The following is a 25,673-nucleotide window of genomic DNA, read 5'->3' on the forward strand; positions in this document are numbered from 1 at the left end:
CGTTATACAGATATGACTGCAGGAATGGCCTGCAGATTCACAGTCCTCAAATACTTGGTCATTTCAACTAATAGCTAATTACATATAGATGGCATTCTTTCTGGGGTTAAACATAAGAATGTTTAAGTACTTTTTTCTGGCTTCCAAAGTGCACTGAGTGGATCAAATTCTGTCCTGATATAAGTGGAGGAAATGTCACACAATAGGCAAGAAATCAGTGAGGGAGGGTGCGTGTAACTATAATAAGAACAGACTTTCTTCCTTCTTGGTAGGAGCTAGGAGCAGTGAGGCAAGGTTAGGAAGCACAGGTAAGGGGCCTGCACCCACTCTGGACACAGAATAGATCATGGAGACTAGACTCCAAGTGGCACCTCTCACCAAGCCATAAAGGAGGAGGAAAAGTAGGCTTGTAGGATGTAGCCAGTCCCAGAAGCAGACTCCCACCAGTGGGATGATCCTCTGGGGTCCCCTTGTCGTCCCCCCCCCCAACACTCTCCTAATCCCTTGGATACACAAGTGATATGGGGCAGATCATTAAGGACTAATTGTGCTAATCAATAACATTACAAGTATGTAGTGTGCTCCAGCATGGTAGAAGTGGCTGGAGGGGGTCCAGGAGCTGTTGGAGAGGAATGTGACACAATAACTGTAAACAGTGCATTTAATAAGTGTGAAGGTAATGGGAAGAAGGTATATGGGACCGTATCTGGATATGTGCTGATAAGGGACAAGTGTGGGATTCTGAGGGTAGAGGCATTCAGAATATTCTTGTATGGTGAGAGGGAAAGAGATTGAGAGAGGGGATAAAAGTGGGAGATAAAGATTATGAAGCAGCGTTAAGAACGCTGAGGGAAATGAAAGGATTAAAAGAGGTGGACAGTAGGCATTGTGTTCACTTATGCCAGGGTTGAATTTGGCCCCTTGTCTTCCTAATTGGAAATAGCTTTATCTGAAGCATATATATGTTTTGCAAAGACCAATATCATAATAACTTGAAAGATTATTATACAATTGCTTATCCTGGAAAATATTTACCAAAAATTCATATCTGAAATCTGTCAGATATCACATGGGGGTGGTTACTAGTCTAGTCCAAAATTATATTCCCATGAAAAGCATTGCAGCATTTTGTAACTTGGCACAACCTGGAGTCTTTGATGTCCTTGTGGTGGCTAAAACGAACAAGTTACCATTGTTCTTATTTACTCATTCAGTATTATTTGCTGCATTTGATACTGATGATCTCAGGATGATTATTAATAATCTGTTCTCCTGCACAAAGCTTGTTCCCTGCATTGCTATGAACAGAATTCAAGGGTTAAACTGAATTGTTTACATAATCCATAGATTTTAGAAGTGTTAACCAGATCTGCTTTAGACTCTTGCCACATGAGGGCAGCTATGGGAGTTTTTTCTCTTTTTTTCATAGGACTGTATATTCTGTGCCAAGGAAGGCTATCTAAGAGAATGATAAGCTCTTTGCATCTTTGTGGATGGCCATGTGTATATAATCCTTGTTGATTTTCTTGCTGGTTTATAATGTGCATACAAAGTCTCAGCTCTTCAAATTATTGAAAAATATAAGTTGTTTTTCTTCCAGGGAGTCTGACACTTAAAAAAAAAATGCTATACAAAGTTTTAAATTGTTAATAGGTAGGTGAAGGTGGAAATGGTGAAATTTCAGAGACTGAATTTTCCCATCAGAACACCATCATTCATTTAGTTTTCAAAAGCAATTCAGATAATATTTGTACAAGAAATCTTTTTTTAAAGAGATGAAAGTGAATTTAAATGCTAGATTTGTGTGTATAGCGATTCAGCCATGTGATTTTATTGATATTAAAGGCCATTGTGCAGGTAAATCATGAATATGTACCACATATACTTCTGCAGTGCTCTGTAGTATATATCAAGTGGTTTATTGTTCTGTCTTTTGAAAATTATAGGAATTCTTTGAAAAGAAAAAACTTAGATCAAAGATGAAGCTGCTAGGAGTATCATCACCCCCTAAAAATTCAACAGTCAGTTTAGATCTCCTCAACCTGTATGTTGTTAACCAGATATCCACCAAGAAAGACACTGCTGGTGAGTATAATATAGTAATAGACTTTACAATTGGAAGACCCATTTACTGTAACCTATAACTGCTATTGCGTCAAGTCTTCTGTACTCCCTTGTAAGATTATAACTTGTAGTGTCAACAATTCAATTTATCTTTAATCAAAATCTAACTGAAAGTGAAACAACAGCAACGACACAAAAAAGTCAGAGGACAAAAGAGGAACCTAATAATCTTGGCTAGCAGCATAATTTCACCTTCAAGGCTGTGCTCAGCTCTGCACCTGGCTAAGTAGCATCATACATCCCTTTTTTGGTTCCTTGTGACCTTCTTTTCTTAAACACTCCATTCATATACTACTTCCACTTTCATGACTTCTTTCATGGGACATACTATCACTCTGGAATAGCCTGTCACCACCCCTACATCAAGTACTTCCTTCAAATCCCTCCTCAAAATCCACTTCCTTCACACTCTTCCTACACTGATCTCCTCAATAACGTCTCCATCTACCTTATGAACCTTAACTGTTGTACTGTATTGCATTTTTGTATGAATAAAACTGTAGAGGCCTTGCCTTTCAAGTTTTTTCATGGGCTGTGGGAACACCTTAGCCCTCAGGAACTAAATGAGAAGTGTAATAGAGCCTTGCAGTGCCCAAAATCTGGTGGATAAAAGAAGTGTATATTCTAATAGACTGTAAAATAGAGTTAATAATAAGCAGTTCAGATAGCGGTAATGGCGAATAAAGCAAAACGTATGTATTTTATATTGATTATGTAGAGTGAAGGGTGGGTTCTGCATTCTTATTAAAATTCAGATATCTCAAATCTCTCTGTGACATAGGTACTAACACTCTGAACGCTTTCATTACAGACAGAGTGAGAAAACCAGTCCATGTGGATCTGAACAGGGGGTTAAAAACTCCTACAAGGAGACAGAATATAGAATTTCCCATGTCACCACAATGCACGTCATCTAAAATAGCCCTAGATGACATACAGAACAGGTACTTGAATAATTATCGACACTGGTCAAACATTAATGAAGTTCTGCAAAGATAAGAGCTCCATGATGCCATTTCTTCCTTTTGATTTATAAAATATATATTCTAAAAGTGCCAATCCAGGCACCATCACAAAATTGAAAAATACAATCAGAACAAGAGTAAAACCAGCAACTTCCACAACACCCCCCCCCCTCCAAAGTCAGCCCTATAGATGCTCAATCCACACTAACAGCCCTTATTATGCTCCTCCCTCCCCCAAAGCCTGGCTAAATGGCTAGAGCATGCTGCATGGTCCCCTGGTCAAAGAAGTTGTGCTATTTCAGACCAAAGGGAAGGGACCGGGTCCCATGGCTGAGGACCCCTCACACAGAACACACTGCCAACAGACCCCTCTCTCTCTTTTTTTTTTTTTTAACTGAGATCAAACACTTCTGCTGATTGGTGGTGTGGCACTATAACTCTGGGAGAGAAGCAGTTTCTCAAGTAGGTAGTAGGTGCTAAGCCATTTCAGTCAAAACAAACACCTGAAATTCTACCTGCATCTACAGACAGCCTTTGCAGGTCTTGGGGCACTTGTGTCATGTGCTCTCAGCAAGATACACTCAAAAAGTGGATTCTGCAGCAGCTTCTGGTTTCACTTAAGATATGGCCTGATATGGAACACACTGCATAGTCTAATGTTGAGCTAACAAAGACAGGGATCACAGTAGCAAGGTGTGCATCCAGAAGAAATTATTGCAATCTCTTAGCTGGCGCAAGATGGAAAACACTGTTGCTATGTGATTGTTTAACAGCAGCTGGAAATCCAGCAACACCTCAAATAAATATAGGCCGTACTTACATAATAGGGGACTGTATCCTGGAAACAGTGACTCTGAAAAGGATGTAGACGTCATAGAGACAAACAGCTGAACAGAAGCTCCCAGTGTGATGATGGGGCAAAAAGCACTAATGCAATCCTTGGATGTATAAACAGGAGAGTAGTAAATAGGAGTAGGGAGGTGAGACTGATACTGGAATACAACATTCAGTTCCGGTGTCCACATTTTAAAGCGGATTTTGAAAAATTGGAGAGGGTGCAGAGAAGTGTTATACAGGATGTCAGATTAGATGATCTAATGGTCCCTCTGGCTTTAAAATCTCAATCTATGAACTGGCAGATATGCACCCTCCACAGAGGGACAGATACAATTCTCACTATATGTTCTTGTTGCTTTCCCCAGCCTTCCACCATCATCTCAGCCTTATCCAGACTGAGTTCTAGCCAGCTAGATTGCTTCCATGCCTCAGTCTCTTCCAGACATTGGGCCAGGTGCTCACCAGCACCAGATAGAAATTTAGAGATAAGGATGTCATCTCCCCATCGCTCATGACTGATCCCATGGGGAAAAGGCAGTTGGAGGATAGTGGGTGATTGGGAGCCTAGGACTGTTCTGGACTGAAGCGGGGGATCTGCTTTCGTGAGGAGGTATCTGTGTTGCCTGCGCTTGTAGCGGTCTTGTTACTCAGACAGTCCTGTCTCGAAAAGATCTTCTGAGGAAACGTCAATTATGAGTAGGAAAATAAATACAATATTTTAGGGTTGAAATAGTTTCACAGCGGTGCTTTAAGTTCCAATTAGATGGGTCATAAACATCTTTACCAATATAAAGGAGTTCGGAAATGTATTTTGAACAAACAAAAAGTTGTAGGTGAGGCCCTAGATTTTCAAAAGTGACTAAGGACTATTTCTTTACTCATGTAAGATCCTGCATGCAGTAGCTGTATCTAAGGAGCAGGCCACTGTATTCAAACATTATTTTGAATCTTCAGTCTTTCGGTGCCCAACTTGAGACATCTTAAAGGAGCCAGATTTTCAGATGGACCATGGTGGTTGCTCAGGACTCTTTGAAAATCAAGCCCTTTTAAGATCTTTCAAGTTAGGTACCCAAAATCATGAGTCTCTTTTGAAAATGTTGGCCAAGAACTCCAAATATCATAGGTTTTTCTTATACTTTGTTACAAGGATACAACAAGAAGTATTAGAGAACAGAAGAAAGCATCTTGCAGACAAGATGAAATACCAACCTCAGGTAAGTTAAATATACATTTATAACTTGACATCAGTTTTGTAAACAAATGACCCTTAAATTGTTTTTTAAAACAATGCCTAATCTCACAGATTTTGGTGTGAAGTGGAGCCTCTTTAAGGCTATGCTGCATCATTACAATTATTTTCCAAATTATTCTAGGTGGTTTCAAAACACTCAAGAACAGTCTCTGCTCTAAAGAGTTTACAGTAAGGACAAACAAGTACATTGAGGTTAGGGGAAAGGGAATGGGAACAACAAAAGGCAAACTATGTAAAATGTACATAAAGTCAGTTTGATTCACTGTGAGCAACATGGCAGAAATGAATCTTTAAATGTGGACAGGATATGGGCTGTGAGGATGAATTCAGAGGAGTGTACCACACACAGCAGGTCACGTGGAAGAAGACACAGAGGTCATTGTAAGAAGTTGAGAAATTGGCAGACAAAGCTGGGAGCACTGGCAGAGCCCAGGGGATGGGAGGCAACTTGACAATAGAAGATAAATAGGGAAAGGGCAGGGTTATACAAATCAAATCTGGTCCTCAGCTCTTTCTCCTAAAACACTTTGAAACAAATTCTGCTGCCACTACACCTGTTCAACTTGATGGTGTTTTAGGGGTATAACTGAGAAGAGAATTTGTCCCTGGAAAAATCCATTACAAGCATTTCCAAAAGTATATTGAATTTAGGGTAGATGTCAGTAAGCTATCATAAACAAATCTGTACAGTCTTTAAATGCATTTGCCAAAAAGATGTGGGACCACGGGGAAGCTATTATCTCACACATAGTTAAAGCATGGTTTGTTTGCATTCTTTTAGATGGACTGAAGGATGGTTTAGATGGTTTATCAACTTGCAACCCCCTGTACTGGTGGGTGCAGATGAGTAGGAGGTAGAAGGATAGCTTTATTATCCAGCTGGGCCTCCACAGGAGGCTCCCTGCTAGAAGACGCCCATGAAAGAAGCTGAATCAGCACTTCTCCAGAAGGCCTAGCGCTACCTCACCCCACTTTTGCAGCTCTGCTGGCCCACTCCCAGGCTCCTTGGTGTAACAGGGATTGCTGGCAATTCATGACACTGCACTCCTCAGACTGTCAACAGCTGAGAGCCTGGGTTGTGTCATCTTGCACCAACCAGAATTCATTAAGTGAATCGGGCCTATAGGTGAGACCATACGGACTTGTGCTCCACACAATTAGGCCCTTTGTTTCTGTCTAGGCTAACCGAACCATGTTGTCCCCAGTGTGTCACAACAAAGCTCCATCATCATTTTTGCTTTGGTAGTGTGAGTGTAAGGCCTTAGAATGCAAATATTGAAGTATTAGACCTGTGTAAATGTTACACTTCTAATAACTTTATTCAAAGGATGCCTTTCATAAAAACTATCAGCTGCTCAGATGCAGCTACTAAACACCAATTCTTCTATGAATAAAGAGATAAAATCTCTCTAGACCTAGCAATTAAGCAAAGTTCTCTACTGGCATAATCCACTGATTCCAGTGCAGTTATGCTGGTGGAGAATTTGATCCATTGTTCCTAAAGTCATGCAATTGGGCCAAGATTTTTAAACAAAGTAAGAAAGATAAACCTATTTGTACGATTAAATTCTTTGTCTGAGCAAAGGAGAATTACTTAGTCTAGGTTAGGTGTTTGGCTATGAAATTATATTTTACAAAGATCACAGCTTGCAATAAATTAATTTCCTATATATTACTTTAGTAAAAGTCTTCCACTACAGTTTTATCCCTCATACTGGTTGGAGAGAAAGAGGCCATTATTTTAGGTTGGTATAGAATGCCCAGAACTCATTGGGGGCAAATTGTCATCTGGGCCTGTGCCTGCTCTTTATATATGCAAAGACTTGCTAACACTGTGCACATACAAGTGTCAGGCTGGTTTGAAAAGTGTGCGCCAGCATTTGCACCTGCATGCTTGCTTGCATCCAAAAATGGAGGCACTGGGCTAAAAAAATATTAAAAATAAATAATTGCATTGAGTGACATTTTTCCATCCCCCACAAAACTTGAAAGTGGGATTTGTACAAAGTACTAAGCAGAGAGGGTGGGTCTGAAGATTCCTATTCTCCAGCCTATTGGCAAGCCATAGGATTGCAATGCAAAGGCATTGTCCATTCGTTTGAACAGAAGACCTTGCCACTATGTGTTCCTTATGCTGAGTGTAAGGGCAACCAGGATCTGTGTAGTTGCAGATCCCATAGCACTTCACCCAGTCTGCCTCCAAATCTCCTTTATATGCTGACTGGCTTGGGCCAACATAGCACCCTCCCTCCCACAGGACAGCTCTCCAGGCTACAGTAAAATAGAATATATTTTGTTAATTTAAGCCTCAGCTCAGCAAAGCACTTTAGTACATGTTTGTTTAAGTCCATCTCCATTCATCATAGCACTTAAGCACACGCCTAACTTTATGCATGTGCCTAAGTGCACTGCTGAAATGGCATTGGCAGAATTTTTTTTTTCTTTGTGAAAAAGTTTATATCTGGATAGGTCAAATAGGTTTACGTTTTTCTTGTAGTAGGTACATGTGTAATGTATTCTGTAAAATAAAGAATTTTACTGAAAGTGTAATGTTAAACCAAAATATTTTTAGATAAATAAAATGTCTGTTGTGCTTTACTTAAGTTATCACAAGTTATGGAATCAACTTGCACAGACTCTAGTCTTGAACATCTGCACAATCTAGCAGGAGACTGTAATTCCTATCCAGCATCCTCTTCAGTTTTCTGGTCTTCTAATTACAAACAATCTACAGAACAAGATTTCAAAACGAACCTAGCATGCAGCCCTTGGGAAGTGGCCTACAAAGAGGAGAAGCAGATCAAACAGGTTTGATATGTTGTCACTTCAGAGGAATTGTATTCAATGAAATTTTTTCTTTTGGGATAGGTCTAGCGCAGTGTTTCCCAAACTTGGGATGCCACTTGTTCAGGGAAAGCCCCTGGTGGGCCGGGCCAGTTTGTTTACCTGCCGCGTCCGCAGGTTCAGCCAATCGCGGCTCCCACTGGCTGCGGTTCGCCGTTGCAGGCCAATGGGGGCTGCGGGAAGTGGCACGGCGAACCGCGTGAATACATAACATACTCATGAATACATAACAATAGTGTAAAGGCTAAGCAAGCTCTATGGACTACACACAGATGCCGGCAAGTGCTCTGTGGAGAGCTGGCTGGTAATATGGTGCTGACTCTCCTGTTTCCCACTCCTGCATTGAAATAAAGACATCTAAAATGTATGAAATATTTTCCTAATATTACTCTGTACTTGCTTATGTGGGAATCTAATTTGTGATCACACAACATCCCCTTACACAATCTCTCTATTAAGATGTTGTCAATGTTCTGAAAAAGTTTGAGAACGCCTGCTCCAGAGGATACCTTTTAACTGAAATCAGTATTTTGATATACCATTTTAAGGCAATTAATGACAGTTGTTTATTCTATTTTGAAGTTTTATTTTGTTTTAAATATGAAAAATCATGTGGAAAAAATACAATAGCAATTATGAGGGTTTTTTCCTGCTAAAATATTTTTATTTTTTTAGAAAATAATTTTTTCACACATATGTAAACCCTTTAAATTCTATTAGTGATGGCATCTTAATGCAAGTTCAAGAAGTCAGAACTTTGTAGTTCTGATGGCACTGGATGCTAGATGGACATTTGAAGGCCTTCTGTTTGCAAGCTGGCTGACAGCCAGTATTTAAAATACGACCTGCACTGAAGTCAATTGAGACACTTATGTGAATAAGGTAAGCGGGATTTGGCCTGTTACATAGAGCAGTACTATGAATGTTTTCCTCCATAATGAATTTATGGAAATAAATAGCATTATTCCATTTTTTTCAATTGTATTAGAATAAAATCTTGTTTTTCCCCACAGAGATAGAAGGGATATTGTCTTGTTGAATTTTATTGTACAAAATTCAAAAGAATCACAATAGTTTATATAAATGTGAAATGTCCTTTTAAATATTAAAATTTAACTATTCTCTGTATTTAATATTTTGGCAGTTTCTACCATTTTCTCAGTCAGGAAATATTCTCTCTCAAGACCCTTGGGTTTCAAAATCCCAAAACAGGCAATGCATTTTCAGCAAGTCCAATACAGCAGGGCCATTGGGAACATTGTTTAGGAAATTGAATAGGTAGGCAGAGATTTTGTTTGTTTGTTTTTAAAAAAAAAAAAAAAAAAAAAAAAGAGTCACATTTAAAAAATAAGAAAGGACTTTCAAGACTCATCTGATTATTATTTTTTATTGTACTTCAATGCCCTTTGAAAATTAAGTTGGAATGAAAAGTAAATGACAAAAGTACCAGATTACTTACAAATTGCTGAAATACATCAAAATGGTTTAGTTCAATATCCTAGATTCAATTGTTCATTTTCTCACTACATTATTCAGTAGTGTCACTGAATTCCTCCATTACACATGTAATTTGCAGAACAAACAAAAGCATGCACTTTCCTCCTGTTGGTTAAATAATTCTTCTGGTTTCTTTTTTAATTAAGAATTTAATTTTTTTTCATGAAATCATTCCCTTTTCACAAAGGAGAAATAGAAACATGAAATAAATATATTTTGAAAAATGTGCCGATAAGAGAAAAACTTTACCTATTGACTGACTGCTTAGGGCCATACGCAGTTTATAATAAATATCTTATTTCAAGTTTGTTCCAGGGGTTCTCTGCATGTCTCTTGGGCTCCTAAGGAGTCTACTTTTCTGCCCAGTTTATTGCATCACTTGCTCACAAGTCCCTGGTTCGCCACCTGACTGAGGAGGGTGTCAAGGTTCCTCCCCCACTCTGAACTCTAGGGTACAGATGTGGGGACCTGCATGAAAAACCTCCTAAGCTTATCTTTACCAGCTTAGGTCAAAACTTCCCCAAGGTACAAAATATTCCACCCTTTGTCCTTGGATTGGCCGCTACCACCACCAAACAAATACTGGTTACTGGGGAAGAGCTGTTTGGACACGTCTTTCCCCCCAAAATACTTCCCAAACCTTGCATCCCACTTCCTGGACAAGGTTTGGTAAAAAGCCTCACCAATTTGCCTAGGTGACTACAGACCCAGACCCTTGGATCTTAAGAACGATGAAGAATCCTCCCAACACTTGCACCCCCCCTTTCCAGGGAAATGTTGGATGAAAAGCCTCACCAATTTGCATAGGTGACCACAGACCCAAACCCTTGGATCTGAGAACAATGAAAAAGCATTCAGTTTTCTTACAAAAAGACTTTTAATAGAAATAGAAGTAAATAGAAATTAAAAAAAAAATCCCCCCTGTAAAATCAGGATGGTAGATACCTTACAGGGTAATTAGATTCAAAACATAGAGAACCCCTCTAGGCAAAACCTTAAGTTACAAAAAAGATACACAGACAGAAATAGTTATTCTATTCAGCACAGTTCTTTTCTCAGCCATTTAAAGAAATCATAATCTAACACGTACCTAGCTAGATTACTTACTAAAAGTTCTAAGACTCCATTCCTGGTCTATCCCCGGCAAAGACAGAATATAGACAGACACACAGACCCTTTGTTTCTCTCCCTCCTCCCAGCTTTTGAAAGTATCTTGTCTCCTCATTGGTCATTTTGTTCAGGTGCCAGCCAGGTTACCTTTAGCTTCTTAACCCTTTACAGGTGAGAGGAGATTTCCTCTGGCCAGGAGGGATTTTAAAGGGGTTTACCCTTCCCTTTCTATTTATGACAGAGGGCAAGACAGAATGCCTTTTGGAATCCATCATCATGTTCCAACACTGACTAGAGTGATCGGGGAAGCACAATAATGGGAGCTCTTCTCAAGTACACCCAGTCTATTTGCTTGCCTCTACAAGAAAGGGACTGTAGATTTCTCACTTCGTGGCAGGCAGCACTAGCTACAGGAACACTGGACTGACCAATATCTTGATCACCATAAATTTAACTTATCTTTGTTTCTCACCTCTCCCACCTTTTCCCCAGCTATCTAAAATGCAGATGATTGAAGTCCTCTTCCTGTTCTCTCACTCGGACCACATCATGCCCACCCTTGAATCCCTTCATTTACTTCCTGGCCCTCATTGCATCACATTCAAAGCCCTACATAATCTTGCCTTGCCTACATTTCTGCTTTCATTTCCTCATGCCCCTTCACTTGTGCACTCTTTTCAATCCTCTCTTCTTACTGTTCCCCAGTTGTCTCCTTCTCCCACTCAAGGATTGTGCTTTAAGCTTGGAACACTTTCCTCCTCTTTGCTGAAGAAATGCTTCTCTCACTCCTTCATATCTTCCCTCCTCCATACTGGATTCTCTTAATCTATAATCCCTACAACCTCTTATCTGAACTGTTGTCCCACATTTTATCTTGCCTTTGACTGCCAGCTGTTCAAGGTAGGGAATGTGTTTTTCATGGTTTGTAAGGTACAGTGAAAATGGTGCATTATCGGAGTTTTATTTAAAATAACTATTTAGAGTATTTGCATTTATTTATTAAGCAGTAACCAAAAACTTGGATGTAATGTACAAATGCCAGATGGCTATGACTCTAAATAGTAGTAGACTGGGTCATAGATGAGCACTTACTTTTATTTAGCATTAAATAGTGTCACTTGGCGGTGTTATAATGCTCACAGGTTAGCTTTGGTCAACACTACTGAAAGCCATTTCAGAAACAGCATGGTTTTACTGATACCACTTGAAGAAAAGAGAGACCAGGAGACAGGACAAAAGTTGTGGGAAAATGAAGTGAGAGGAGATGAATTAGGAGCTTCAGGGAAGGTAAATCAGCTGAATAGGAGGTAGTTAAAAGAAGTTGAGGATAGCAAACAGTAGCTGGGAGGAGAGCAGAAGCATAAGAGCAGAGCCCCTGCATTCTGTGTTGCTTCAGTTCTGTTATGTTCTTACAGAGATATGTCCGTAGGTTTCTGCAGATAACGTTTTCCCTCCTCATGTATTTAGTCTCTTAAAACTTAAATGTTTGCCAGTTTTTACATAAGCAGAGGACACTGCTTTCACCTTAGGATCATTTTGGGTCTTTGTTCAATTTCTAGTATTTCCTAACAGACACTCCAAAACTTTTATCATGGTATGCAACACTGTGGCATTTCTCTTTTTCCGACGGTCATGCAGTTGTGCCCTGCATTGGTGACCGGACTCAAGGATGAAATATCTGCCATTAATTTACAGTCCCTTGCTTTTGTCAGTTCTCAGAGCCTTAATGTGGGTTTGTACTAAGATACCTCTGTATTTCTGTTCTATGCTGCACATGATGCATCCTTTCTTATTGTGCACGAACATGTGGTATATGCATGATTTTTTCCCAAAGGCTCTTCACTTAGTCAAAATCAAAAACACTTTTCACCAGAACATACCAACGCACGTCTCTCCAGTGAGGAATTTTTCCAGACATTTAAGTTGTGTGGTGTTCAGGAATAAAGACTTATGCACTTAAACAGTTAAACTTATTTACTTAGACTCCCTGAAAAATTATCCTGCAGGCAGGATCCGAAGCTGGAAAGTTTTAGTTTGAAAGGTGAAAATTTCATTAAGGTTCAAGTGAGCTTAGAATGGAAATATTTATGCAGCCTTAATTATAGTGGTCATTAATGTCACCCCTACTGTATGCTGAGGCTGTACTATGGGCAAAAGAAAATGTATGTTTGGTCCCATTACTACTTTATTAAAAAATTCTGTGCCAAATGTAAATCACAGCCACTAGATACAAATGGAATTCCCCTCTGTCCAGAGAGCTTGCACAAGGCCTATTGACCACTTAAGAACAGTGACTTAAGTGGTACAGATACTTTGCATGGGCCTTCTGTATAGAGGGGAATTGTACCCTACAAGAACAAACCACCTTCTAAAAACCCTAAAGAAGATTGTCTTGCATTTGGATGTTGTGCACAGTCCAGGGTCTAATTCAGCTGAGTGGAGCAGCAGTGACATACAGTGGGTGATTTGCTTATTCACAGCTCTTTGTGCAAGAGGATATATCTCAGGTCTGTAGTTATGTCCAGAGGTGGCATGAAACCGAATTCTAATTCTCTTTAAAGCTGCAGGTCTAGGTTCTATGTTTTTTGCCTTACTATAAAACCACATCTATAATACAGGAGGATTTATCCATTAAAAGAACTTGCATTCTTGATAGAAGTATGGAGAGCATAAAGAGTAAAGGTTTTTGAGATTCTTAACTTAAAATTGGTAATTTAATGTTTAAGCATTTAGTGTTTTGCTTACTTTTGTACTGAGCAGGCTTTTTCTCTTTTATTTTTTTTTCCCCTCAAAGTCCAGAATATATAAATTCTGTTGGTAATACTCCAGCTTTAATTACCGGTAAAGATTCTGGAAGCAACAACAGAATAAAAGAGCCATTATTTGGTATTGTGAAAGAAACAGCAGCAAACGACACTCACGATGAAAATGGTCTAGCACTGTCTGAAGATGAGAGACCGCTGATTCATGATATTCCTTCCATGGAATATTGTGGTCCTTTTGTTAACCAAGGTAGTATCCGCCAGTTATTTACAGATCCAGATGATATGAATGAAATATCCTACAGATGTAGCCCTTATAATAGAGAAATTTATAACATGACTGAATGTACTGAAAGGTATACTGTAGACAGATGCCTTAAAGGGATTTTCACTGTTCCAGAGCAGACTTTCTTTAAAAGTAAGAATATTTCAAGTGCAAGCCATAAAGAAAATAAACAGCCTAATAAAAGCCACTTGAAAGAATATCCTGATGGACATGATTACATTATATTTTCTGAAAACCAAGAAAATCCTTCAAAATCTGAAAGAACAGGTAAGTATCAGTGATGCAAGGAAGTAACGTACTATGCTTCCATCTTTTTGGCATTGTTTTAGTGAGCCACAGGATTTGTATGTCATAGTGAGAAAGATGTTATGAAACTAGGCACTGTAGTGTTTTTGTTTCAGGTAGAATTATATAATGGTAATCATCTTATGAGCTAATATATCATTTAATAGTAATTTCTGATCAAAACTGTGATGGAATCATTTGTTTTAATTCAAAATTGTATTTTAAATTCAAGGTTTAATTTTTGTTTTTAAGGAGCATTCACAAATCACCACAATCACAAGATTAGCTTAGAGGAAAAAATGTGGAATTATTCAACAATTAATAAGTAAGTTTCATAAGCAATTGTTAAATTAAAATGTGATATCTGTATATGATAGACTGGATGGGCGAAATCCTAGCTCTACAGCAGTCAATGGCAAAACTCCAATTGACTTCAGTGGGTCCACAGTTTCACCCACTGAGTATAAGAACATGAAAATTTCTTTAAGATTATTAGCTTTGCAGCTCATAAATCTGCAAATATTTAATATACAAGATATTTCTGAACATGCACCATCCTCTTCTATATAAAATGAGTATTTAGATTGTGCCTTTCATACTCAAGCTAATGCAAAGTGCTTTAAAATAATAAGTTAAATAGACAGTGTGACAATATTTTTAAAGAAAACAAACAGCCATTATTGGCATTATTGAGCAGACCCATCAGTTACCTCAAGGTTGCTCAAGTACCCAATGTTACAGTCTTTCCTCTGGAGCTGTCTTTTTTTCATTTTACAAAGTGGCGTTGTCTTCAGTAATCTTTAACAGCATACTGTTCCACAGAAATAATGTTTATAAAATCAAGTTCTTTGTATTATATCGTTAACAAATTGTAATAGCGGGATGCATTTTGTAATTTAGAGAGCAGTGACAATGAGCTTACAAATAGCAGTATTGCTATGGTTTATGAAAATAATCAAAGTGGACCATAAGTTTATTAGTAATATTTTTCATTTGAGGTGTAAACAGATGCTGAAAACCATAGCATGAATCTCTTGCCTTAGGACCTTATTTTGGTTTTATTCCTTAGTGACAATGCTCCTCTTGAACAATTCACTCGTGAGCGCTCACAAGTCTTTGGATTTGAAGAGGTAAAACACTTTTACTTAGCTTTTGCTTAAGGAGACAAATGTACTTTTGTGCTATGTACTACAAGATGTTGGTGCCAGACACTTGGATCAGATTCTTTGCTGCAGCTCCAGAAAGCAGCAGGCAGCTACTGTTTGGGGTGGGTACTGTGAGAGAGGTTGCCACAAACCATTTCCTGATATGAGAGTGCTCTATAGCTGTGCATATGTACATAGCTATATAGATAAGGGGCCAGTAGATGGCATTCAAAAATACATAGAATTGTTCATCGGTTTTGTAGGCCCCATAGTACGTGTGCACTTCAGGGGCTTCCTCTGTGTTCTTTACATGGAGCTCTTAACATTCACCACTTGATCCAAAATATGATGCAAGGATACAGCAACTCTATGGGAAAGGGGTTCCTGGCCCCTGATACCTCTCAGCGCCAGAACCAGGGCAGCCAGGGGGCCATGGCTCCCCACTTTTTAACAAAAATAAGCACAAAATTCATGTCTCCTTCAGATCCCCCCCCCCCCCCCCAAGCAAAATAACAGATTCTGCCCGGGAGGTGCTGCAATTACATTTTTTTGCCCAACAGGAGCCGCTGTAGTGTCAGAAGATAGGGGAGCTGGCTCACCACAGGAGTAGCTTGAGCCCCAGAGCTTGAGCCCCAGTGCCCCCTGCGGGGCTGAAACCCCGATCCCTGGCACCCTCCATGGGGCTGAAGCCCCGGGGGTGGGGGGGTTGGGGCTGAAGCCCCGATCCCTGGTATCCCTCCCCTCGCTGAAGCCGGGAGCTGCGGGCGCTGAATGCCTGAGCCCTGGCAACCACCGCGGGGCTAAAGGCAGGAGCCGCGGGGCTGAATCCCGGATTCCTGATGCTCCCTGTGGGGCAGAAGCTCCTGAGCCCATGGGCAGAGTTGGGGGGCATCAGGAATGTTGCCCCTCCCAAACTGCTGTGCAAGTGCAAGGCAGTCCAGGGGGAAGCTTTACATCCCCCACAGCTCCTGCCTTCAGCCCCGTGGGGGTCGCCAGGGCTCAGACATTCAGCAACCACAGCTCCCGGCTTCAACAAGGGGAGGACGGGTGCCAGGGATTGGGGCTTCAGCCCCAGGGGAGGGCTGTGGGGGGAATCGGGATTTCAGCCCCGCAGGGGGAACTGGAGTTTAAGCTCTGGGTTTCAGCATTGGCGCTCAGTGACCCCCCTGAAAGGGCTTGCGGGCCCCCCCCCCTTGAGAACTCCTGCTTTAGATTTCACATGGGGAGGGGTCACACACACCCCTACCCCATCCTCCCTCCCCCAGGGCTGCCTCTCCTCCTACCTGATGTTGCCTCTCCACCCAGCCTGAGGCCACCACCTGCCCTCACTGACCGGCCACCACCTGCCCACACTCACCCGCCTGCTGCAAACAAGAGGCAGCTGGGGCTGTGCGGACTGACCAGCAGGGGAGCAGAAAATACCAGACAACTTACCTGTTTTTGGTTTTGTTTTTTTGTTTTTAAAGGTGGGACACCTGCAAGAGGGCTTAAATACAGGACTGACCTGTTAAAAACGGGATGGATGGTCACCCTATTTTAATGGCACGCCTCCTTCTCTCCCTGCCCCCTGGCCAGTTCGGAGGCAAGGAGCCGCACAGAGTGGAGCTGGTGTCATGGAGTAGGCAGCCGTGGTGTTCCCTCCTCTCCTGCTGGTGCAGGGGGTAGAAGCTACTCCTTAGCTCCCAGCCCCTTTTTTTCATGCAGCTGGTAAGAGCTGCAGGGGTGGGGGACCTGGCGCCATGGTCGGCAGAGCCCTCAGGGAACAGGGACCATAGGGGAGCCCTCCTGCCACACAGCCTCTAGCCACCCCTTCCCTGTGCTAGCCCCCTGCCCGCACACAGTCCCTAGTTACCCCTTCCCTTCACCCTGAGCTACCCCCTGCCTGCACCCTGAGCTGTTTTCAAACTTTTTGAGCTGAACTCCCCACCTTTTGGGTTACAATTGTGGCGGGGGGGTGGGGGGGGGGAAAGGCGCAACCCACAACCAAGACAGGCTGGGTGGGCTGCTGAGGTGAATCGGGGGTGGAGGTGGCACTCCCTCCCTGGACCCACCATATGGAGCTGGCTTGAGCCCCACTGGCCCCTGCCCCCAAAATAGAAGTCGTACTATGCCTATGCCCAAGGCGCTGCGCCAGCCCAGCCCCCAAAGCTCCCCCTTCCCCTGCTGGGCCCTGGAGTTTTTATAGCATGGGTTTTTTTGAGGGGGGGTACTGCATAGTTCTGATTGATTGAATGCCATTTAACTCACTTGAATTTGAACAATTTTACCAGGTGTCCTATATTCAACATAGGGAAATATGGTCACCCTAATTTAAAAGCTGGCCATGCAGACTCCTCTAACATTACAGCCATGTGACTAGGTGAGGCCCACCATCAGTTAATAGGGATAAAGTGGACCCCATGACATGGAAGGCAGCGTTCTTTCCTCAGATATACTCGCCAAAAAGAAAAAGGCAAGAAACATGCCAAATGTCCCTGCTCCAAAGCATAGACACAAGAGCTTCTCCATGAAATGGATGTAAGCCTATTTTTTAACATGGGCAAACCATGGTGTTTTTTTTTTCCTCTCATCTTGGCAATAGCCAAAACACTTTAGCTTACATTTTCCAGAAAAATTCAGCCTGAGGCTGGAAGTTTTCCAATAGAAAGTGTCAGGAAGCCTTAACTAGTAGCAGCACTACCTGTGCTGACTAGAATAAATGGTCTGGCAACTAACTGATATTTCTTAATCCAGTGAATGAAGTGTTAAGTTATAAAGTGGAGGAATATTAACCCCAAGAGAACTAGATAATTGCCATGTGGCTGCTATTATGCTCTTATGAGGGAAGGCTGGGACACATTGATAGGTCAGGCTAGATGCATGGCAGAACCATCGTGGAGATTTCTAGTATCTTCATCCAATGGGATACAGGAAAAAGAGATTCTATATAAAGGAATACAAGGAAGAAAAGTATGACTGTTGGACTGAAAAATGTGTTAACTTCACTTTTTTAAAAAAGGTTCTGACAGCAAAGGAGGAACAGTGTGATTTTGAAGTCCGTTCAAAGCTTGGAAAGATGGAAAAGGGTCAGTATACATAGTTCTAAAGTAGATTTTCTCCATGTAAAACTGATACAGCTACATCTAAAGTCAAGTAAAAGTGACTGCATCCTGTTTTGTGAGCTACAAATATGTCTGATGCACCCAACAGTGAATGAAGAAATTGGAACATTAGTGCATAACTGAAATACTTTTAATTGCTTTTATCTAAAAAGATTAAAGTTAGCATCTCCCTAGTGATTAATCCTCTGTTATTTTTTTCATTGTCTCATTTCTGCTACTATTGGCATCTCCAAAAACATAAAAAGCCAATTTTGCGAACAGTGGTAATTGTAAAAAAACAGACAGTTTAGCAATGCTGCTAAGAACACAACAGCACAAGCCTATGAATGTTCAGCGTTTGATAGTATAAGGTGATGGTTCCAGATATAGTTTTTTCATTTGCTTCCTTTCTCATTCCTTTGGACCATGATTAGCTTGAAAATATTTTGTAAAATATTTTGACATGAATTAGTCCCTGCCCTGGAAGTTCAACCGTAGTCTCTTACTAGACGCTTTACCCTCTTAGCGCCAGACTGTCCTGCAACTCCACAGGGGCATTGTAGTGATAGGAGTCTGCACCCCCCACCTGTCCCTCTGTAGCAGCAGGGCACAGATTAAGTCTCTGTGGTTTCCAGAAACATCCCCACCTCTTGGGGCACAAGATAGCCAATGAGGTAAAGCAGCTGCCACACTCCCTATGGAGCTTGCCTCTGACAGTACAGCGCCACACTGTGCCCAACACAGGGCTCCATTTTAATAGCACAATTTAGGCCTTAGAGCATGAATATAATTCCCATGGATTCTACCAGGAGACAGCACCTATTCTGAGAGGAGAATAGGCACTTTATAATGTACTGCACAATGAACTAGCTAACCCTTACTACTATAAATAGTGTCTTAAAATTATTTATAAATTGGGTCAGTGTTATTTTAAGGTGGTGTGCATACAGTATATGAGAGGTTGGTTGATTTGTTTGTACCTAATTTTTCTCAGTCTAACCTCATTTTGTAGACATTGAATCATCACTGAGCAGTCAGTCCCCCGGTTACTCTCCAAAGCAAACAGACAGTTGTTTCTGTACTAGTTCCGAGATGGTAAGCAATACAATTTTATCTTTCTTATATTTTTATTATTATTATTATTATTATTATTATTATTATGCTTTTTATTTGTACAAGCTCATCACCATGCCATCTCATGCCAAAGCACATGCAGATGAACTTGCTGTATTACCTTAGTTATTAGCTTTTTTTTATACAAGCAAAAATCACTTGTGAGAAATATAAAAAAGAATCCACTTTAAGCTTTAAAATAGCATAGGCAAGCAGTCATTTACATTATCTGTAAGTGATATTGGACCATAGGGAATTTTGATAATATCTAATGAAATACAGTTCCACTCAGTTCGTTATATTGCATAACTGTTCGTGAACAAGATCATAGGTCTGGCCTTTTCACTTTACTTACTGTAGTTGTGATAGCAACTTACTGGATTTATGTACAACTGCATTCATACAAATCTATTTGTACAGTCTGAAGAGGACTACCTAGCTGAAAAGTGTCTTTCTGACAGCTCCTTTCAAGTAAACAGTGCCAATCCAATTGCAGCCTCAACAAGCAAAGGACCACAACATAGCTTTGGCACAGAGAGTTTGCTTTTCCCTCCCTGCACTGGTGTTGCTATGAAAGAAGCCAACACTCCTAAACAGAAAGAGCCCAGTTTACAAGCAACAGAGGAGGAAAATAAAGACCAGCCTCAGCACAACTCACCACACATATCATTTAAAAGGAAGAATATTAATCTGAGAGAAAGATGTGATGCTTGGTCACAAACTGAGAGCCCCCCTGTAAGGGTAGAAAAATTAAATGCTGCCATACAGTGTGATATAATACAAGCATGTTGCTGTAGAAATCATCTTTCCTCTGTCCACAGTGCTGAACTACTAACTAATGTTAGTAAAGCAGATACCACTGGAGGGCAGGAAATTACAGCAGATGAGGCATTTCAGTCTTCAGGAATAGACAGTGCAACAATTATTGCAGAATTTCCTCCTGAAACTGGGTATCTGACTTTGCCTGACAAGATGACTGTAGATGTACTGAACTACATTAACATAATGAAAAAGAGAGAAGAGAACAACTGAATACAAAGGAGAACCTATTAAATATATTGTGGGTACATCAAAGAGCCCTGTACTCTTAGGGGATTTTATTAATTCCACAGTACATTATTTCCTTTTATTTGGTACATTTGGTTTTAGTTGTTGGACAAGATATTCTTTTACAAATTATTATTAATGTTCTCTCAATATTTTATGGTAGCTTATTGAAAATAGCCCTTATTCATTAGATACACTTCCACAATACAGTTATAATATTTTGTGGTTTGGGATGGATCCTGTTCTTATTGAAGTCAATGTAAATACTCCAGTTGACTTCCAAGGGCATTGGATAGGGCACTTGGTGCACAGAAACATATACATGGTTATACACCCATTTTAACACACACACACACACGCAATTTGTATGATTTTTAGTTAAAAAAAAAAACCCCAAAACAGAAAATTCATATCTATGCACACAGAATAAATTAAAATTACTACAACATTAAAATGAGCAGTAATGTTTATGCTCTGATTGCTATATACAGATTCATCTTTTTGTAGTTTGCCTGCTGATTAAAATGCTGAGTTCTAACCTTTTCTTATTTAGTTCAGTATTTGTGTTAATCCATAAATCTTGAAAAATAAAGAGTTGTATTTCCTATAACACTGTTTACATTTATTTCCCCTCCCCTTCCCCACCACCAAACACACACTTTAAAATGTAGTTCTTGTGAAAGGGACCGGGCAGACTACAACTGAAATCCTCTATTTACCTACATGACCAACAGTAGAAGTGCACATCTCCCATCAGTATAGCTCAATCTTGTTCAGAAAAGGCCACCTCTAGAGTTGTCTCCATTTGCTTTCAAGCTTTATGCTCCTGACTTCTTGGAGTGATCACATTTGTTGAGAAATGAGTTTAGTCAGAAGATGCATTAGCAATTGTTCTGTGAACAGTCCTGTGGGTTTTCTTTATAAGGGTAATATGCTGTGGCTTCTCCTGTTGGTGTCCCCTGTTGCAAGATTCACTAAGTCTACCCCTATGAGGTCAGTTTCTCCTCCTACCATGTTTTGACTAGAAAGGACTCCTGGCTGAAGGGGTGTGGGCAATCCCACACTGCTAAAATCCCTTTCCATTGTAAGCAGAACGTTATTTATCCCCAGGCCCATGGCTAAGCTATAGGTTGCATTTTCTACATCATTTTATTTTTGGAGCTAAGGGACACTTACATAGAGCTATTTTTAAAAGGAGGTTGACAGTTCTCAGGAATGTGCGGGTTTAGGGCTAGGATGTTTCTAAAAGAGTGCTTGTCAGAAATTTCATTGGATCTTTCAGCACTTTGAGAGCACCAAAATTTAGGGTATTGGCCTTTTCACATTCACAAATCTTGTGTGGGATGAGGTTTGTACAGCCAGACTTCTGAAATATGGGGCTGGTATTCAGCCAGAACAGAGCCTGATTCCTGGGGCCAGACATAAACAGATTTTCTTCATTCACCTTATCTCAATCGGACTTCAAAGAACACAAGCTTCCTTGTAATTTTCTTACCTGAAATTACAATGATGATCTTCCTCAGAGGGGAGGTGTAATTAGCTGAATCATATTTATGATTTGCTAAAAGCACAGTCTTAACATATTGTCTGAAATACTGTCCCTACAGTTCCTGACAATATTTAGTAAAAATGTGATATACCATATCACAACTATGGGCTAGTAGTCTGTAAGGTGTTGTGTTGTAACAGGGACATAATTACGCTGCACACACCCCTGCAAAACTTGTGCAGACTATGTCACATGAAAGAGGTTTTAAGTGTTGAGGTTTTAAGTCTCTGTATCCTTGACTTTCTTTTCAGAGTCAATTATATGGTATCAGAGTACCTGTAGATAACAGATATCTTGGTGTGTCTGAAGAATCTAAGTGTGGGGGTCCATGGGTTTCTTGTATACAGTCCTCTGTCTCGTTCCATATTGAAGCAGATCATGATGTCTAGGAAATTGATGCTGGTGTGGGAGTGTTCTAGAGAGAGTGATGGCTGGATGATGGTTGTTTAAAGTTGTGGTAGAAATGTATGAGGGAGTTTAGGTAGGGGATACACATTTAAAACCACCTTCACCAAACAAGGATGCTCCACCAGAGAAGTAGATTGCATCATGGAATATGCCTCCGGAATACACTGGGAGAATCTGCTTTAATATAGGGTGAAAAAACCCCTACTAATCAGACACCCGAATTTGTCACCTATCACCCCACACTAGAACTCAGATGGCTATCATCAAACAATTACAATACATACTTGAAAGGGACTGAATCCTGAAATAATTGTTTTCCAAGCCCCCTCTTTTGGCCTTCAAACAAGCTCCACATCCTCATCATCAGAAGCAAGCTCTGCACAGACCAGGGATACATGAACGCAAAGTGGCACCGGTCCCTACCGGAACAACAGATGCAAAACCTGAAGATGCATCTTCACTACTGTGATGCTCAATACCCTCCCCCCGCAACACATCTTTCAAGGTCCCTGGGTCCCACACATGCCTATCATAACTTACGATGTACTTCATCCAGTACATCAAAAGCCCCACAACAACAATGTGGCTGAAACCAGACAATCATTGCACTCTTGAATGAACTTACACAGCAAAATGATAAAAGACAAAAACACCATATCATCTGTGGGCAAACACTTTTCACAAAGCCATCATGACATATCTGAACCCTCAGTCCTCATCCTCAAAAGAATCCTGAACAACACCTTCAAAAGACAAGCCTGGGTCCTTAAATTCATAACTCTGCTGGACAATAAAAACCATAGACCGAACAGCACCACTACTAATTGTCTGGCTCATTACAACAATTTGTAACTGTTCTGCTGCCTGCAAACTCTTAATTGCTCACTTCATGTTAAGTGGCCTTCTGGAACATGTCTGGAACCCCTGCTGCTTAACAAGCTGTCCCACCTTGTATTTAGGTTGGATACTCTGGTTACCTTCCCTAGACCTGAGGAAGAGCTCTGTGAAGCTCGAAAGCTTATCCCTTCCACTAACAAAAGTTAGCCCAATAAAAGATATTACTTCACCTACCTTGTCTCTCATATTTACCTGTCAGTTTTTTCAGTTGTTTGTGTCTTACATCATGCATGTCTTTACATGCCACATGTTTTTTTGGCTCTGTTCTAGGTCATTAGGTTGTGCCATTCTACCACACCTATCCTTTGACATGTCGCAGCCAAATGTTCCTGAGTGACACATTTTACATTTGGGCTGCTGATTTAGCTGGAAAATGCAAAAATCCCATGTGGCCAGGGAATTCTCTAGTGACTACGCTTGGGCAGATGCTGAAGAGTACAAGTTATTCTGACTTTAAGGTTGCAATTAAAAATCTGCCACTATGGGGACCTATTTCAGAGTAGTCGAGGTTTTTTCAGATTTGTTCTTGTTCTCTTAATACAGCACCACCCGCTTTTGGACAAAACTGTCTGGCCTGTAGGCCTAAACTTTCTGCAGGACAGCATTCTACCTTGGTGCAGTGCACCTGCTACTGTAAAAAGAAAGGCATATTTCAGAGCCATACAGTACAGATGTGAGAGCATCATAGAGACCTAAGCATGGTAGCTTTAAAAGAGGCAAAACTGCTTGATAAAAATAAATGTAATGTAAATATAAGACCTTAGAGCCTTGCTGTAGGCTGGACGTTTTTCATAAATTATACTACTAATTTCCGTGGCAAGTCAGTTCATTGTTACTGATGCTGGCAGTGCAAAGATGCCATAAAGCTGTTTTAACCAGCTTCCTGAGGATTCCCCAGCATAAGGACAATCACTGCTTTATGCAGATTGGTTTGACAGTTCTTAACCAACCTAGGAGTAGTGGCTGAGGGGAAATACCTGGATACCAGATAGGTGCCTTGGTGCTCCGGGTAGTTTAGAGCCAGCTTGAGGCTGTTCAGAATTGCATGGGGGAGGGACAAACTGGCTCCAAGATTGGGAAGCTGCAAAGCTTTGTACCTCCCCTCTGCTCCAGTAGCCAGCACAGCTCATTCTGTCCAAAATGTCCTTACCAGTTTACTTAGTTTTCAGTTTAGGCTAAATGACCTTCCAGTTAAGACTGAAAACATGCAGCTCAATGGCAGAAACAAGCATTGTACTGAGTATATGCAGGAGAGAGAGAGAATGTATTGTGTGAATAACCTGTCAAACACAGGTCTAGATGTCTATAACACGTAATAATTCTGTGCCAGGACTGTGTCTATCAAAAGAAAAGGAGTACTCGTGGCACCTTAGAGACTAACAAATTTATTTGAGCATAAGCTTTTGTGAGTTACAGCTCACTTCATCGGAGTGGAAACATTCAGTGGAAACTTATGCTCAAATAAATTTGTTAGTTTCTAAGGTGCCACAAGTACTCCTTTTCTTTTTGTGAATGCAGACTAACACGGCTGCTACTCTGAAATCTATCAAAATAGATAACCTTATTCCAAACCCTTTGGATGAGAGCATGTCAAATCCAATTACTCGCTCTTCAATGCTTCTCACTTATAATGCTAAACCAATGAGAAGAAATAAATTGATTTTTCTAGTTATAAATATGGCAGCATGTTTCCTTGAGCCACTGCAAAGGTATTTTAAAATATTTATACTCAGATAATGCATATAAGCGAATAATCCAAATACATTTGCCATAATATTCTATCCAAGTTAAAGAATATACAAAAGCTTAATAATAGGTATGTGTCTTACTCATCTATTTCTTCATTCTGTTCATGTGCGTCCCGAAGGGAAGCAAATCACATTTAATATCCTATTGAGATCTCTAAAAACGTAAAGACATGCTGTAATGGAGTCCACAAGTAAGGCTTATTAGCTAGCACAGACAGTCATGCCTTGTATCCTAATCTCAGCATTTGTACTACTAACCTTTTCTTGAAACCCTGTTCGCACCACAGGAGTGTTTATTTACAGACAGGATCCCAAATAGACTGGACACTGCTGAAATCTGCTATGTCTGTCATCTCAAATAAAAAAATAGGAACATCAAAGTATTGATGTAGCTCTCCCAGGATGATCAATTCAAACAAGGTGGTGCAGGTTCAATTTAATAACATCAGAGTGCCATAATCAGAGATGGGCTAACATACCTCACACCTCTTTCTCATACTCACCGGAATGTCAATCCATTCCAAGAAATCATAGCACATCCTTTCACATTTCGGGAGGGCGGGGGGAGCATGAAATTTTGGAAGCGTGAAGGCTGACTTAATGTGGATTTCTTCAGTCTTTTCCAGTGGGTGTTTCTAATAAAAATTTTCCTTAAGTCTTCACCAACAGAGGCTTTGAAGCAACTGGCATTGGTTATCTGTACTGAAGACCATGATGTCACTGC

At 40.6% G+C, this 25,673-nt stretch overlaps 1 protein-coding gene across 4 annotated transcripts; it reads left to right on the forward strand.

Moving 5' to 3' along the window:
• Positions 1 to 277: 277 nt before the first annotated feature.
• C1H12orf40 (chromosome 1 C12orf40 homolog) lies at positions 278 to 21,073 on the forward strand. 4 transcript variants are annotated; one of them, XM_043551351.1, is made up of 12 exons: positions 278 to 308; positions 1,947 to 2,085; positions 2,936 to 3,068; positions 5,074 to 5,140; positions 7,783 to 7,986; positions 9,167 to 9,300; positions 13,424 to 13,944; positions 14,215 to 14,287; positions 15,032 to 15,092; positions 18,106 to 18,172; positions 19,200 to 19,282; positions 19,721 to 21,073. In XM_043551351.1, the coding sequence occupies exons 2-12, from the start codon at positions 1,980 to 1,982 to the stop codon at positions 20,330 to 20,332; spliced, it is 2,061 nt and encodes a 686-aa protein (XP_043407286.1). In that variant the 5' UTR covers positions 278 to 308; positions 1,947 to 1,979; the 3' UTR covers positions 20,333 to 21,073. The 4 variants fall into 4 exon arrangements, with proteins under 4 accessions (XP_043407286.1, XP_043407282.1, XP_043407293.1 ...); XM_043551347.1 differs by lacking the exon at positions 278 to 308 and adding an exon at positions 589 to 676; XM_043551358.1 differs by lacking the exon at positions 278 to 308 and adding an exon at positions 599 to 676 and having other exon boundaries at positions 13,424 to 13,641.
• The last annotated feature ends 4,600 nt before the right edge of the window (positions 21,074 to 25,673 follow it).

The sequence above is a fragment of the Chelonia mydas genome, chromosome 1 (assembly GCF_015237465.2).
Source record: "Chelonia mydas isolate rCheMyd1 chromosome 1, rCheMyd1.pri.v2, whole genome shotgun sequence".
In the NCBI taxonomy this organism is placed as follows: Eukaryota; Metazoa; Chordata; order Testudines; family Cheloniidae; genus Chelonia; species Chelonia mydas.

Bases quoted from the DNA above. Each gene is read 5' to 3' on its own strand.
- C1H12orf40 (XM_043551351.1), top strand. From the start codon at position 1,980: ATGAAGCTGCTAGGAGTATCATCACCCCCTAAAAATTCAACAGTCAGT. The intron at 2,086-2,935 runs GTGAGTATAATA...CTTTCATTACAG, and splicing joins CACCAAGAAAGACACTGCTG to ACAGAGTGAGAAAACCAGTC. The intron at 7,987-9,166 runs GTTTGATATGTT...ATATTTTGGCAG, and splicing joins AGGAGAAGCAGATCAAACAG to TTTCTACCATTTTCTCAGTC.